The following is a 17,824-nucleotide window of genomic DNA, read 5'->3' as shown; positions in this document are numbered from 1 at the left end:
CACCACCTGCAAATATATAAACATGCATGGCTTGGATTCATAGGATACAAGGAATGAATAATATGGCTCATGAAATTACAAAAATAACTTTACTAACAAACAAACAAACAAAAAAATCACCAAAATGAATGATGTCTGTTCAGAAATGAATGCCTTTGCACATCAGAGAAATAAAAAACTGTATTAAATGTTTTGCTCTACTTTGTGCATTGTTGATATGCTAGAATATTCCTTAGCATACTGCCAGCAGGTGATTGAGGCACTCCTAATCAAGTACACCCCACTCTCAGACAGTGACCCCTCTGACATCATCCAAGATGTTTGCAGGGTTATTACAATGATGTACTGCACATTTCAACTGATCCCAAGCATGCTCAATCGGGTTCATTGTAACAAATACCACGAAGCATTTCTTTCAGTAAATTCCTTTATTACCCTTTAGCTGAGTTGTTGACAAGCAAATGCTAACATACACACTTTGCAATAACAGCTGCTTGTTATCATGAATAAATTATGTGCAGCTTCTGAGAACCAATACCCACACAATGTGATAATAGAAACGTTGATCGCCAACAAAGCCTAACAGGTGCACACTAGGATGACGTCCATAAATTTCAGTGTGGCAAGGATCAGGGAGGATAAGTAATAATACAATACTACAGTCCCATGAGCCTGGCAGCCCATGGGCAGGCTAGGCACTCATAGGCAGTCCACTGATGAGCAGCAAGGTCCAATAACAACACAGTCCTTTGAAGTGATGAGCTCATGGGAAAGTCACATGCAGATCCTGTGGGGTGGTTCCCTTGGGAGCAGCTGACTGAAGTTCAGCATCACACAGGGCACACAGTGAGGGCAAGACTACATCTCAGCAGGCAGTGGCAGTTTCAGGCATCAGGTCTGCATTGGGGACACGAAGTGGCTGTCAGTCAGTCAGAGCCCAGAGTACAACTGGCTCTCAGAGGATGGAGTGCTGACTTAAGTAGGCACCCGCAGCATACTACACACACAGTATCATGTGGACATACATCCTTGATGATGCGAATATGGGCCTGCAACTCCAGTGCCATGTACCGCAACCTGCACACCCTGTAGTGGCATAGCATGTGCCCCCAAACGCCATGGCAGCTACAGGAGGCTTCACAGCAAACAACTCAGTGATTCTTCTATCAATAAATATCCTCTGATGTGATGCAGGGGCCACACCTGGTCCACAATATCCATTACTGCAGTGGCTGAATATGCAGGGATGTAGTCCTGCATGCACCACAATTCCTACCTCCAGGAGGGTGGTGTTCGCCAAGTGGCCAAAGTGTGTTCACACATCATCATCATCTCAAAAGCTGAACCCACCACTGAAATGTTGACTGGAGGGCTATATAATAAGCTGGGGGATATCATCCCCATAGTTCACAGCCTCCAAATTATCCTTGATAGAAATTAGAGGCCTCTGACAGACATATAGGATACTGAGCCAAAACGTGATGTTGCTGAACCCATGAGACTGCATGCCTGAGATGTGGATCAGTACCTAGAAACCTGCACACAATCCTACAATGATCATCAGGAGTCAGACAATTCCTGCCCTCATCGGTGAAGAGAACCCACTGACACAGATCCAGGTTCCATGCCTAATGTTTCATTACCTGTCTTCTTCACACTCCATCATGGTGGGGATTTTGTACTCTAGTTTGTAATGGATGTTCAGAGGCTAAATTGACTGCATGGAGTCAGTTGCTTATTGTATGACTCAACACAGCCCTCCAAATTACTCCAAAAATCCTGAGTGTAGCTCTGTTGCATTCTCCTTTGGGTCTGTACGAGCCATAATTTATGTGTAGCTGACATCAGCTGGTGATTTTGAATGAGGACGTCCAACAAAAGTTGTACATTCTATGATTTATGTCTTGCGGCAATGTTTATATATCTGTATCATGTTCCCGTGGTGTACACAAATACAGTGGGCAATTTCCCATTGTGACAAACCTTCTTGCCATAAAGTGAGAATGTGTGGATGGCCTGAGCTTGAAATGACTTTCTGAAGCATGTTGAAGACTGAACAGTGTATAAAAATGGCACTGTATGCTCTACTGATGTGCACTGATGTTTTTAGCTCCATTACACAAGCGGCTCCACCTAATTATTACCTGCGGTCAAAACAGTACTGACAATGAGCTTCCCATTCAAAATAGCAAAAATTGTGCAAGTCATGAGGATCCTAACAAACGTTTTTTGAAGAGCTTAATTTTGTTCATGTACTAATAAATTATCTACTTTCGATGAAAATTATTTTCTAACAGGCAACTTTAATGACACAGAAGTAATATTTTTTTGTAACAACTAAGAAATTACAGTCTATACTCATACCCGAAACTGTAAATCCAACATCTCTATTTGATCCGGTTTCTGCTCGTCATCAGTATCACAGAATTGAAGTTGTTGTACATACTGAGACAGAGAAGTCTGACTGATGTTAGTCTCTCCACTTTCAATAGCTTCAAGAAGAGCATCATGAATAAATATATATTGTTCTTCCGTCTGAACCAAGAAGTTCCTCTGAGTACGGATATGACGTAAAAAGCCAAATATGTTAACTTCTCCCTTTGCTTGTATCTGTTTCAGCATGGCATCGAGAACTATGTATGTACCAGTTCTACCAACTCCAGCACTGGAAAGAAGAAACATTTATTATTAGGTTATTTTACTGTATATAACTGAAATTACAAGAAATTGACTGAAATATGTGACATTAATAAAACAAAAGAAACTCCACCATTGTCACTAACACTAAAAACACTAAAATTAGATTTACAGATGGAAAGCTTTTGGATTTCAAGGATTTCAAAAGTTCTCAAGTAGAAATTTTTTTTATTACCAATGAAACAAACTGAACTGCCAGTTTCAGCATAAAAATATGTAATTTCTGTCATTATTTTAGTGGTTTGGCCGCACTGTCATGCATTCTAAACTTTTATTTAGTCAGCTTTTGTGAACCTTTTTCCCTTGCAGTGATTAACAGCTTCATTTTATCCCATATTCAATATACAGCTCCATTAAAACATTCCATTGATGATTTGAACCCAGTGTGGATTGCAGCTGTAGCATAGCTTTAAGTACATCAAGAACTGAATGGTGTGTTTTTTTATTTACCTTCCCATCAATGGACCGAAATTTTGTTTACACCAAATCAAAAATACTTCCTTGCATGAGTTGCAGATGAATATGTGTTGGTGGGATACAATGAAGGATATTATACCCATCCTTAGAGAGGCAGCAAGTTAGGGAACTTACAGTACTAAAGTATCCTCATATATTAATTTTACTTTGTTCTCTTCTCTGAAAGTGTGTAACAACACTATGAAATAAATAAATTTTTACATCTGATGCACTCACAATTCAGAAGTCATGTTAATCATCTTATTAATAATTTCACCATAACACTTAAGTGATAGCATTTCACAGTGTCTCTACATTTGTGTTTGCAGAAAATCTCAAAAGTCCACTTATTACCTACAATGGACAAAGAAACAATGAAATACACAGATCAAATGAAACACAGTACTTGGTGAAGGTTCCTAACCCTGCAATAAGAACTGTAAAAGTCTTGGTATTCAACCAAGCACACTTTCAATATGGTCCTGACCAAAGTCATCCACAAATGGAACTATCCAAGGCCAAAGTCTGGCTGTATTTAATACTGAACAAGTGTCACAAAATTAACTCTGAATCATTAAATCTCGCATGTGGTCACACAAACTTCTTTTGCTTCTGGAAAGGTACAAAAGAATGCTGCTAGTAAACAATAATATACAGCTTCTATTTCTCTTCTACAGCTCTATATGTGTAAGTTTAACAAGGACTTTCAGAGTGCAGTACAAAGTGCATGTACAAACTAGTTCTCTGTAATGTATAAAATTCTGAATGGCATACAAACAACAGAATGAGAAAAAAAAGTGAGCTGAGCAGATGGCAGGTATATAAACAAGACCATAAGCAAACACACAAGCAGAGCTACATTCTCCCACTCCTGCAACCTGCCTGCAGTGAGTGAGTGTCTGGAACAGACCAGAGGGTTGAAAGAGGGAATAAAGGCTCTCCTTGATTATGAGATTTATGGAGTATGGTGTGCAAATAAATGAATGGGTGTGAATGGTAGGGGAACAGAGAGACAACAGGAGAGTATGACACGAATACAAGGGCAGACAAATGTTGCCCAGGTAGAGTTGACAGCTAGGACTTACAGAGCCTGCTGAGATAACATTGTGGATGAGGATACAGAAGCTGACAAACTTAAAGCAAGTTTCAGAGGGAAGCACAGCAATGTCAGAGAGCAGTGTGAAGCAGTTGGGAGATGGTCTATTTGCAGCTAAGAAGTTTAAAACATTTATTTCACCTATAGGCTGTTGAACTAGTTGTTTGAGAAAATTGTCTAAGGATATGTTCAGTATTACTTCAAACAGCTGTTCCGTATTACCAAGCAGTTTTTCCCATTGATAGAAGAAAATTATAGTCACTGCCTATTATTGCTACATGCACAAGATATTTCCATGCTACTAAGTTTAGGCAGTCGTTGAATGGCAACTGGTAGAAACATATGATTATTAATACAGACCCACAGAACCTGATAGCTCTTGTCCATTAAGTATCCAGATGAATTCGTTTTGGATCTCACTAGGCCTAATGTTTCCGCCTGTTAGAATAAAGACTTCACAATGTGAGGCCCCTAATCTATCCTTCCAATACACATTTCATGTTTTGTTGAAAATTTCTTTATATTATACTTCAGGTTTACCTAACTTAGTTCCTAGCATGTCATGGGACCTGAATGTTCTAGATGTTAACAACTATTACTTTTCTTGTCCTATGCATTTCATACCTGGTCTGTTTGTCAAGACTGGTAAAGCATGTGCCTGCAAACTGAAGGACTGGATCCTGGTTGGAACACAGAATATTTCAGTCTGGCTTTATCTAGCACCCATCTCTTGATGACACCAAGATTCACCATGAACAGCATGAGGTTTGTATTCAACATTAAACTGTCGGTCCTCTTTCCATGGTAGAATTACTGGGACAGGTAAGGGACACGCAAGTTACTGAAGTAGCATCTAATTGAAATATTTGCACCAGGCCATTGAGTAAAAGGGGATTATTATTAATAATTGGTTTATCTAACATTTGTTTTTATACTGGGATATCAATGTTTTGCCTTAAAAAAGTGCATTCCACATGCAGTCAGGTGTGAACTGCACACCTTGGGCCATGCAGAGTGACTCTGCAAGTCAGTCTTTGGTTTAAGCTTTTCAATCAAGTGCAGATGAGAAAATCCAGAGCAGTCCTCAGAACAATGCTGCAAATAGACATCTATATTGACACTGTCCAATTTAGGTTGGCTGGCCTCATCATTTCTGTCTGTCTTCACAGGAAAAACTGAGAATAGTGGCAGATTCCAGGCACTAATCTGTTAGTTAGAAGCCATTTTCCACATAAAACTAACTCTATATGTGGTCATAACCTGTTAGACACCATCGAGTGACCATCTGGCACTATATTGTGATTCTCTGAGGACCATGCTGACACCAACTGCAGTTGGGAATTTTCACATCACATTTGTGATTGCCAGTACATCACCTGCAAAATTTTCAGTGGGCATATGAAGCCAGCTGACAACTGCCAATTCATCTTCATCATCAAGATCAGCTCTACAGCATGGCCCCACAGAGGACATCCCTGGTCATATCTGTTTTTGAACCTAGCTAATGAGATATAAAGAATTAAGCCAAAAATTAGTTGTTGCTTACTTTGAAACAGAACCACCTTAAAAAATTAAATTAACAGCAATGCATAAACTATATAGAACAGTTGCTGAAAGTGACACTGCCGACTAGTGCTGAAGCTTTGGGATCTGGCACACACCTGACTGGTGACATGAGTATAAAGTTCGAATTTTACACCAAAAACCTAGAACATCTGATCAAAATATAGCTCAGAGAAGAATATTTGCCTGTTGTATTTTGAAGTATTAAGTACAATGTAGATGGGATTTGTAATGATGGAATTTAATGAAAGTCATGTTCCAAATGAATATCACTCTTGTTCTTTATGACTTCCTCAAAGTACAAATTTCTTCTGGAATTATTTTCAATTTGTAGCAGTCTTGGCTTTCAATGGTAACAACAGTAACCCATCACATCATATTTGCAGTTCATCCTGCACAGTGTTCTGAAATTACTTTTGGAAAATGGTACTGAATTGTTTATGTCTTGGGCTACAATGAGAAAGTGAATATATCCACAGGCATGTGTACTGTAAACAGGTTACCAGGCAACTGTCACATACTTCCCATTTTTAAACGATGCCCGAATATGCTGTCAGGGGCCACTATGTCTTGCACACATTTTGGAGTGTCACATTTGACAAATGACAGACATGCTGATATTTGATATCATTTTTAACATACACCATAACAAGCAGCTGCTAAGTCTAGGAAGTTGTAGAGAGAGATGTGGTGCATTTATTTTAAACATGTCCGGGACTGTGTTGCATCGTCATGACTACACTATCATACATTCGCTATGTATGGGGGAAAATGTTCATAGTGTGGCATATTCCACTTATTCCCTAATCTGGATCCAGTGCCAAATAATCTTATAGGGTATGTTTTTAATTATCAAATTATCATGCTATCATTTAAGAAATATTTTGTGCATAAAGGACTATTTGTAATGGACATAAACTAATTAGATAATACACAAATTCATCATTTATATACTGCTTCAGTCACTTTTTACTTGTGATATAATGTTCTTTCTGCATCACTGTCTACCAAATAGATGACACATGCATGTGTCACATATACATTCCACAACATAAAATCTTCTTGGCACACCTCACGATGGCATGACCATTGGAACAGAGAGAAGTGTTTAAAATAAAAGTAACTGAATCAGTAAATCCTTGATTTTTGTATATTGGTTTGATTATTGCTCTTCAGGAGTCAGTAGCAGTGAATTATTGATTTTTATTAAAACATTATACTGAGTAATAGGTCAGGAACACACATACATGTGTCTCTGATCTGATAAACTCACATAGAAATGGCTTGATTGCAGTTAACAATGGCATCATAAAATACCTGTTTTCTTCTATTTTTTTCTACACTTTTTACCTGTATAATAATTTAATTTGTATAGATATCATCAGTATAGTGAACAGATTTTGCTATACATGATAGATAGTGTTTTTATACACACCTGCAATGAACTATGATAGGGCCAGCCTCTGGTGGATTGGCAGCTGATGATTTTTTAACAAAGCTAAGCACAGGTAGTGGGTGATCTGGTGTACCATGATCAGGCCAGTTTGTGTAGTGATACTGATACACAAGCCTCTCACACAGGCTGTGCTTCTTCTTCTTTAGCTGCAAATGCATGAAAACAAGAGAAAACATGTTAATATAATCATTGTACAAGCAATATAAGAGTTACTACAGATTTAAATTTGATTTTGGCACACAAAAAGATAAATTATGCTGCCACATAGTCTTTGATCATTTACCAAATAGCATTAAAAGTCTGACAGATAGGCAACTAGCATTTACAAACAAATTAAAAGAATTTCTGATTGACTACTCCTTCTATTCAAAAGATGAATTTTTATATATGAAGGAGCAATTGATGTAAAGAAATCTTATGTTAAACGGACATGTTCCACATCATTACAAAATACCATATTCATGATTTATGGAACAAGTATTAATGTAATGTGATGTTATCAGTTACTCACATAATTTTGTTTGTTGCCTGTTCCATAAACCATATGCATGTAGTTCATTATGATGTGGAACATGTTGATACATTGCAAATCAATTGTATACATACACCACATATTTCAGTGGCTGCTCTTAAACTATTTAACACTACATTATCAGAGAAAGTAATGCTTTTATAATAGAGGGAAGGAGTCATTTAAATTTATCAGTGTCTAATTTATATATGAGGGTGTTCTGAAAGGTTGAACCTTTGAATTTTTTATATGATAACTCTTAAGGCTTTTTAAATAAAACAAATGTTATTAACATTCTGAATCATTGTTCTTCATGTCTACATATTTGCAGCTCTCTACCATTTGAGGGCTCAAAATTGTGGTATGTAACATGGTAGTGTGTAAAGCAACTATGTTGGTGCGTGAGAAGCAGTGTGCGATAATCAAGTTTCTAACTGCAGAGCACCCTGAGCACTTGGAGCACCCTGCCCTTCAGCATTACAATGCCAGACCACACACTAGCACTGTGACACCTGCAACAATCTGACGCCTTAGGTTCACTGTCAATGATCATCCTCCATATAGTCCCGACTTAGCCTCATATGGTTTTCATCTGTTTCCAAAACTTAAAGTACATCTTCAAGACTTCACTTTGATAGTGCTGAAGTGGTGCAAATAGATATGAGTTTGTGGCTCTGTCAACAAAGTCAAACATTCTACGCTGATGGTGTCAAAAAACTTGTTTCTTGTTGAAAGAAATGTGTTAATCGCCAGAGTAACTATGTTGATATATATTAATATATAGAAATGAATAATGAAGTTTTAGAATGTTAATAATGTCTGTTTTATTTAAAAAAGCATTAAGTGTACTCACACAAAAAAATTCAGAGGAATTTCTTTTGAGCAAGCCTTCTTATAAAGTCATCAATATTATCCTACACTGTGATTACTTTTGTCTGTCATTAACAAAATACACAGAATGTGCTGAGGAACAGATTAACTACACTACCCTAAAAATTGCTCAAATTTATAGTGATTAGGATATAATTTTATTGTTATTAGTTCAGTCTATGTGCAATTAGAACATGTAGTTTATATTTCAGCACTTGGCTTTAGTGTATTGCTCATAACAAGTCACTGTTAGCTCTACACATATTTTGCACATAAAATTGCTAATTATATGCACATTTTTTGCACACAGTTTTGTGGTACTTCTCAGAGGGGTTGTTAGTTGTCTTCAATTTGGAGATGCTGATTTAACATTACTTCTGTTTCTTCATTTAACTTCATCCAGCAACTTCTTCTGTCTTCTGGCCTCCTCTATGCTGTTCCCCATAATATTTTTCTCTGCTCAGCTCATTTAATATATGAAGAATGACTTACTGTATTTTAATTTTTTGGTTTGTTACTGTGTTCTAGATGAATGCAGCATTTACTGCAATACATAGGCCATTTCCTTCATGAAACAATTTTAATAGGTTTATTTGGTGGTGGTGGGGGTGGGGGGTGCCATTTGACAACAAACCTCTACTGTTTATTTTTATAGAAGTCACAGTTCCTGGTTTCCTCTTTTGCTATTCCTGTTTCAGTATGTGAAGTACTTGAAAATTACAAACTTGTTTTTCTTTCGTTGCTGTACGAGGGTTGGAACTTCAATAGTGACAAATATTTATTTACAACTCATAGAAAATAGATACGTGTTTCAAAGTTTTACTGACCTGCAAAGTAGTCACCAGCATTGTGTATAACCCGTTGCCAGCGATATGGAAGTCGTAGGATACTCTTAGCAGTGCCAGTTATGTTGACAGTTCGAGCAGAGCAGTCTATTACTTGACAAATTTGTAGCAGTTCTGAAGTGAATGCCGTGAAGCGTTTCCTTCAGTTTAGAAATCGAGTTGAACTCACAAGGGCTTAAGTCAGGGGAGTGCAGTAGGTGGTATAGCATTTAGTAGCCCCATCAGTGAAACTAATCAGTAACAGCTTGCTCTGTACGTGCTTGAGCATTGTCCTGCAAAAATGATGGTCAGGTCCTGCAGAAAGTGTCATCACTTCTGTCTCTAAGCTGGTCGTAGGTTGTGTTCCAAAACTGAACAGCATAGAGACAGAAGTGATGACACTTTCTGCAGGATATGACTGTCATTTTGCAGGACAATGCTCAAGCATGTACAGTGCAAGTTGTTACGGATTTGTTTGGCTGATGGGGCTGCTAAGTGCTATACCATCTACTGCACTCCCCTGACTTAAGCCCTCGTAAGTTCAACTTGATTTCTAAACTGAAGGAAACTCTTCACGGCATTAGCTTCAGAACTGCTACAAATTTGGTGGGCTATAGACCACGCCAATCAAACTGTCAACACAACTGGCACTGCTAAGAGTATCCTACAACTTCCACATTGCTGACAATGGGTTATATACAATGCTGGTGACTACCTTGAAGGTCAGTAAAACTTAGAAACATGTATCGATTTTGTACGAGCTGTAAGGAAATAGTTGCCACTATTAAAGTTCCAACCCTTGTACATTCATTGATGTACATTCAATAAATAAATAAATGTGCTGTCTCTCTTGGCAATTAGTCATAGATGGTGGTGAAGCATACTTCCCTAGTAATCTTCTTCCCATTATCAAGGATTCTGAATTGAAACTTCCTTATTGTTGCCACTAATCTGGCTCTTCTCTCTTAAATTTCTTAGCAAGCTAGAGAAATAAACATATTATCTGCCATCTCATTCAGTTTTTGGTTTATAAATGGTTCCATGAGGCACATTAAAAGATAGTCTCCAAATATTTGTTTTCCTGGATATGTATTCTCCTTACTAACATAAACAAATGTGTCACACATGTATTTTGTCTGCACATGAGCAGCAATTCAGACTTTGAGACTATTCATCTAATTTGTTGGCCATGAACTGAGTGAACTGCATTGTGTTTTACTTTGAAGTAACTGTGAATTTTTGGTTATATTTTGTTGATGATAACAGAAAACAAACAAAATTTTCAATTAACTTCTTCCAAAATTCAGAAACATGAAAGCTCTTATCAGCTGGCAGGCATTCAGCTTGGGATGATTTTTTAAATTGGAGGAATTTGAGAAGTTACTGAAATCTCTCCCCCAGCATTGTGGCTTTCAAAAATGTTGACTTTCAAGTGCATAACTGCTGAGATAATTTTCATACTACAGAAAGTCATCATGACAACCTTTTTTTTCTCTTTCCAATTATTCCAGTAACATGGTCCAATCATTGTTTGAGAAATGAAAAAGTACTCATAATGAAGTTGTCGTTGTATCGGTAGGCACAAGTAGTGGTTCCTCATAGCTCTTTCAGAATTTTTTGATGACAATAACAAGTTAATGGCCATATATGCCAATGATCCATTACAGATCTTCATGGCTAGTACATACATCCTTGCTAATTTTTGCTAGAGCTCCTTGGTCTAAAGCACATTTGTGTGTCTAAAATTTCATCTCCTAATGCTGGAGACACCATTAGTTGCTATAAAGATGCTGTTAGTTTTTTCCAGTTGCAACATTCAGGTCTGATGATTTATCCTCACTAAGAACAACATATGAGCTCTATTTGATGCAGTGGGAGAAAAAAGTTCTGATATGTTGTAAGCTGTTACAATGCTCACTATGCAGCACTGGTTGAACTGGCAGTTTGGTTGTGACAGTCAGTTGATAGCCATTGTCTCATGCCAGCCATCATGTTATACAGAGTAATTTTCTCTGCAGTGTACAAACTCTAGGGACTGACTGATCAAAGGATACAGAACAAAAAAGGTCTAATGAACTTATGTCTGGAAATGTATGGTTTCCATGCTAGAGACAATTTATTCAATCATACATCATTACAGAGACTGCGGTCCAATATGTAAGCTGCCATGCAGCCGCAGTTACAGTATGTGGTGAAAATGGTTTCCATGTGCCTCAACGTATGTGTGTACATCCCACAGTATGTTCTGTCTCACATGTTCGCATCAGTCAGACTGCATCTGAACAGTGTCAAAGGCAGCATTAATACACTACTCCTGTGACTCCACATCTTCAATGGCTCTGCACACATGATACTTTTGAGATGGCACCATAACCAGAATCGCACAGGTTGAGAACCAGTGAACAAGCAGGCCATGCAACAGGACCCCCTCATCTGATCCATCGACCAGGGAAGACGTGACTGAGATGCATCTGGACATTAACGGCAAAGTGGGCTGGAGCACCATCATGAGACAGTCACGTAATCCTTCAAATCATCAATGGCACTTCTTCCAGCAGGGGAGGTAAAGTCACCCACTAGAAATACCAATAGTTCCAGCCTGTTAGGCAATGTGGAAGGAAGACTGGTCCCAAAACACAGTCACCAATTATCCTGACCCACACATTCCAGCTGCACTGATGCTGATGATTTGCTGTCACCATACCATGGGAGTTCTACATACTACCCCACAGATGACCATTATGAAAGCTGAAAATACCACGCCACATAAAGGTGGCCTCAACTGTGAATAGGATGGATGACATGAATTCCAGAATCATGGTTGTCGTGTGAAGAAACCAGTGACAAAACTGCTCCCGATGTGGAAAGTCTGTCACTAGTAAGCCCTGCACACGTTGTAAGTGACACAGGTAGTAACAATAGTCGTGGAGAATGTACATCACTGTCGCCTGGCTTACCCTGTACTGGCAGGCCAACTGCCTGGTACTGACACGGTGGTCACCTTCCACAGTCTTAATCAGATTTTCCTTCAAGTCTGGTGTCTGAACATTTCGGGTACATCCTTCATGATTTCCTGCTTCCTGAAATGACCCTGTCTCAGTCAAACAGCAAAACATAGTTCCAAACATTGAATGGTATGATTGTTGTTGGCAGGGATAGGTCTCCTGATACAACCTTGCTGACCACTGCACATTGCCATTTGCCTGTCTGTAAGTTAATACCATGTTGGAAAGCTCACGACTCGAATACAGAAGCATTGTGTACAATACGAGATACTGGCAGAAGTAAAGCTGTGAGTACCGGGCGTGAGTCGTGCTTCGGTAGCTCAGATGGTAGAGCACTTGCCCGCGAAAGGCAAAGGTCCCGAGTTCGAGTCTCAGTCAGGCACACAATTTTAATCTGCCAGGACATTTCATATTGTGTACAATGCTGTATCATATCCACTACAAGGTGAGTCAGCATGAGAAGCGAATCTGACACAACATTACCATTGACTATGGCAGCAGAGGGTGCTAGGGCATGACATGAGAAACAGTACCACCCTCTAGGAGGAAACCATGCATACTGTAACTGTGGCTACATGGTACAGCACATATTAGACCACAGTCTCTGTAACAAAGCATAATTGAAGAAATGCCCTCTGACATGGGAATCATGCATTTCCAGATAAGTTCATCAGACCTTTTTTGTTCCATACCCTCTCATCGATCAATCCCTAGAATTTGTACAAGGTGGAAAAAGAAACACTCTGTATATGCTGTGGATGTACATCAATTTCTGATCCTGTGTGCCTGAATAAGGAGCCATTTGGATTTGAAGTTGATAGGATGTAAACTAGAAAACAGTAAATACAGTTGAACAGATGAAGAAAAATAAATAAAAAGAACTGAATAAACAGTTTTTATTTTCCTTTGTGGAATTATTTTCAGCTGATATCCGCACCATCTTCCATGAGCAAGCAAGTTACATGATTATTTGTTACAATGTCAAGCATCTTCTAAATCCTGTGCTCTACTGTTACACCAATTGTCAGTACAATTGTCTAATGAAATCCCAGTTGCAGTACACACTGAACTATTCCATTCCCCATGGCAACAGGAACACACACACACTCTCTCTCTCTCTCTCTCTCTCTCTCTCTCTCTCTCTCTCTCTCTCTGTGTGTGTGTGTGTGTGTGTGTGTGTGTGTGTGTGTGTGTGCCTTTTCTACTTTGGGATTTGTACATGAATAGCTATTGCCCATAACAAACTCTACAGTACAAAATCATAAGCTGTTTCAGAGCTATGTAAGCAGACTAATCCTTCAACAGTTCAATTTGTTTACAACATAGTTATAGCAATTATATGTGAGCTTTGTACTTACATGGAGAGGTCCACCAGTGGTGGGATTGACCTTTTGAAACCAAATATATGGTGATGTAGGTTAAGATCTGAGGTATCACACACTGCAGCCATTCACCCTGTTGGGCCCTTGTTTGTGAGTAATTAACAAAAAAATTTTAGAATTTTGTCTGATGCTCAATACCTTTAAAAATGTGTATTGTATAATGTGGTTGTATGGTGTAATGGATAGTATATTAGCTTCACATTCAAGAAGTTGTGGGTTTTAATCTCATCAAAATGACTGCGATTATTATTTTTATTCAACTAATCGGTTTAAATATAATTTTTTATTTCTATTCCATTGTCACATTATTTTAATCACTGTATGAACTTTTTTCATTTGTTTCTCTTTTTCTTCACACTAACCTTTTTCCAATCAGAATTTTTGTGAATATGAATTTTATTATATTTATCTATTATGATATTCAATTATTTGAAAATTCTGATCTTTCAGTTAAAAAACAAAAGACCAAATAACCTACTTATATTGACTGTGCAGTGGTGTGAAACATGTGTTTTTCGTTATCAGATGTGCATTTTTTTGCATGGTAATTTCATACAAAGATTTAAAACCTAATCTAAATAGCTACTGCACTATGGTGAAAAATAGCACAGATGAAGATTTAAATGAAAGAAGGATTTATAAGTTCAATGAATATTTGAAGAGAAATAGATACAATGAACGCAATAATGTGGACAAGAAAACTGGGTGATAAAACAAAAGAAATTAAATAAAAATTAATACATAAAATTAATTAAAAACACATAAATAAAGGTTTTGGGTGGAAAATGAATGACAGGAAGAAAAATAAGAGCAAATGATGAAGTTGATTTATGATTAAAATGATGTAGCAAAGGAACGGAAATAAAAAATTGCATTTAAATCAACTAAATGAATAAAAATGATGAGGCAGTCATTTCCTTTATTTTTAAATCTTTATTAAAAGATAAAAATAATAATTTAGAAATAAAAAATTATCAAAAGATAAATTTTAAATAATAAAAAAAAAATTTACTGCATCTGACAAGCTCATGTATGTGAAGCTACTGTTGTTGTTGTGGTCTTCAGTCCTGAGACTCGTTTGATGCAGCTCTCCATGCTAATCTATCCTGTGCAAGCTCCTTCATCTCCCAGTACCTACTGCAACCTACATACCTCTGAATATGCTTAGTGTATTCATCTCTTGATCTCCCTCTACGATTTTTATCCTCCACGCTGCCCTCCAATGCTAAATTTGTGATCCCTTGATGCCTCAGGACATGTCCCACCAACCGATCCCTTCTTCTAGTCAAGTTGTGCCACAAACTTCTCTTCTCCCCAATCCTATTCAATACCTCCTCATTAGTTACATGATCTACCCACCTAATCTTCAACATTCTTCTGTAGCACCACATTTCAAAAGATTCTATTCTCTTCTTGTCCAAACTATTAAATCTATACTCGATGTTAACAAATTTCTCTTCTTCAGAATTGCTTTCCTTGCCATTGCCAGTCTACATTTTATATCCTCTCTACTTCGACCATCATCAGTTATTTTGCTCCCCAAATAGCAAAACTCCTTTACTACTTTAAGTGTCTCATTTCCTAATCTAATTCCCTTAGCATCACCTGACTTAATTCGACTACATTCCATTATCCTCGTTTTGCTTTTGTTGATGTTCATCTTATATCCTCCTTTCAAGACACTGTCCATTCCGTTCAACTGCTCTTCCAAGTCCTTTGCTGTCTCTGACAGAATTACAATGTCATCGGCGAACCTCAAAGTTTTTATTTCTTCTCCCTGGATTTTAATACCTACTCCAAATTTTTCTTTTGTTTCCTTTACTGCTTGCTCAATATACAGATTGAATAACATCAGGGAGAGGCTACAACCCTGTCTCACCCCCTTCCCAACCACTACTTCCCTTTCATACCCCTCAACTCTTACAACTGCCATCTGGTTTCTGTACAAATTGTAAATAGCCTTTCGCTCCCTGTATTTTACCCCTGCCACCTTTAGAATTTGAAAGAGAGTATTCCAGTCAACATTGTCAAAAGCTTTCTCTAAGTCTACAAATGCTAGAAACGTAGGTTTGCCTTTCCTTAATCTTCCTTCTAAGATAAGTCGTAAGGTCAGTATTGCCTCACGTGTTCCAACATTTCTACGGAATCCAAACTGATCTTCCCCGAGGTCAGCTTCTACCAGTTTTTCCATTCGTCTGTAAATAATTCGTGTTAGTATTTTGCAGCTGTGACTTATTAAACTGATAATTCGGTAATTTTCACATTTGTCAACACCTGCTTTCTTTGGGATTGGAATTGTTATATTCTTCTTCAAGTCTGAGGGTATTTTGCCTGACTCGTACATCTTGCTCACCAGATGGTAGAGTTTTGTCAGGACTGGCTCTCCCAAGGCCATCAGTAGTTCTAATGGAATGTTGTCTACTCCCGGGGCCTTGTTTCGACTCAGGTCTTTCAGTGCTCTGTCAAACTCTTCATGCAGTATCGTATCTCCCATTTCACCTTCATCTGCATCCTCTTCCATTTCCATAATATTGTCCTCAAGTACATCGCCCTTGTGTAGACCCTCTATATACTCCTTCCACCTTTCTGCTTTCCCCTCTTTGCTTAGAACTGGGTTTCCATCTGAGCTCTTGATATTCATACAAGTGGCTCTCTTTCCTCCAAAGGTCTCTCTAATTTTCCTGTAGGCGGTATCTATCTTACCCCTAGTGAGATAAGCCTCCACATCCTTACATTTGTCCTCTAGCCATACCTGCTTAGCAATTTTGCACTTCCTGTCGATCTCATTTTTGAGACGTTTGTATTCCTTTTTGCCTGCTTCATTTACTGCATTTTTATATTTTCTCCTTTCATCAATTAAATTCAATATTTCTTCTGTTACCCAAGGATTTCTACTAGCCCTCATCTTTTTACCTACTTGATCCTCTGCTGTCTTCACTACTTCATCCCTCAGAGCTACCCATTCGTCTTCTACTGTATTTCTTTCCCCCATTCCTGTCAATTGTTTCCTTATGCTCTCCCTGAAACTCTGTACAACATCTGATTTAGTGAGTTTATCCAGGTCCCATCTCCTTAAATTCCCACCTTTTTGCAATTTCTTCAGTTTTAATCTACAGTTCATAACCAATAGATTGTGAGTCCACATCTGCCCCTGGAAATGTCCTACAATTTAAAACCTGGTTCCTAAATCTCTGTCTTACCATTACATAATCTATCTGATACCTTTTAGTATCTCCAGGATTCTTCCATGTATACAAACTTCTTTTATGATTCTTGAACCAAGTGTTAGCTATGATTAAGTTATGCTCTGTGCAAAATTCTAACAGACGGCTTCCTCTTTCATTTCTTAGCCCCAATCCATATTCACCTACTATGTTTCCTTCTCTCCCTTTTCCTACTGTCAAACTCCAGTCACCCATGACTATTCAATTTTTGTCTCCCTTCACTAATGAATAATTTCTTTTATCTCATCATACATTTCTTCAATTTCTTCTTCATCTGCAGAGCTAGTTGGCATATAAACTTGTACTACTGCAGTAGGTATGGGCTTCGTGTCTATCTTGGCCACTATAATACGTTCACTATGCTGTTTGTAGTAGCTTACCTGCACTCCTATTTTTTTACTCATTATTAAACCTACTCCTGCGTTACCCCTATTTGATTTTGTATTTATAACCCTGTATTCACCTGACCAGAAGTCTTGTTCCTCCTGCCACCGAACTTCACTAATTCCCACTATATCTAACTTTAACCTATTCATTTCCCTTTTTAAATTTTCTAACCTACCTGCCTGATTAAGGGATCTGACATTCCACGCTCTGATCCGTAGAATGCCAGTTTTTTTTTCTCCTGAATACGACGCCCTCTTGAGTAGTCCCCGCCCGGAGATCCGAATGGGGGACTATTTTACCTCCGGAATACTTAACCCAAGAGGACGCCATCATCATTTAACCATACAGTAAAG

At 38.1% G+C, this 17,824-nt stretch overlaps 1 protein-coding gene across 2 annotated transcripts in view; it reads right to left on the bottom strand.

Annotated features, from left to right (window-relative positions):
- LOC126469893 (tyrosine-protein phosphatase 99A-like) overlaps window positions 1-17,824 on the bottom strand; it is a 483,039-nt gene that overhangs the window by 48,349 nt on the left and 416,866 nt on the right. For both annotated transcript variants that reach the window (XM_050097234.1, XM_050097235.1), the window contains 2 exons: window positions 7,248-7,414; window positions 2,365-2,665 (listed from right to left, as the gene is read on the bottom strand). In XM_050097234.1, coding sequence (XP_049953191.1) covers window positions 2,365-2,665; window positions 7,248-7,414 — 468 coding nt within the window. The remainder of the gene's footprint in view (window positions 1-2,364; window positions 2,666-7,247; window positions 7,415-17,824) is intronic.

Source organism: Schistocerca serialis, chromosome 3 (assembly GCF_023864345.2).
Source record: "Schistocerca serialis cubense isolate TAMUIC-IGC-003099 chromosome 3, iqSchSeri2.2, whole genome shotgun sequence".
Lineage (NCBI taxonomy): Eukaryota > Metazoa > Arthropoda > Insecta > Orthoptera > Acrididae > Schistocerca > Schistocerca serialis.
Note: the sequence above shows the minus strand (reverse complement) of the source record. Positions and strands in the feature narration are given on the sequence as shown.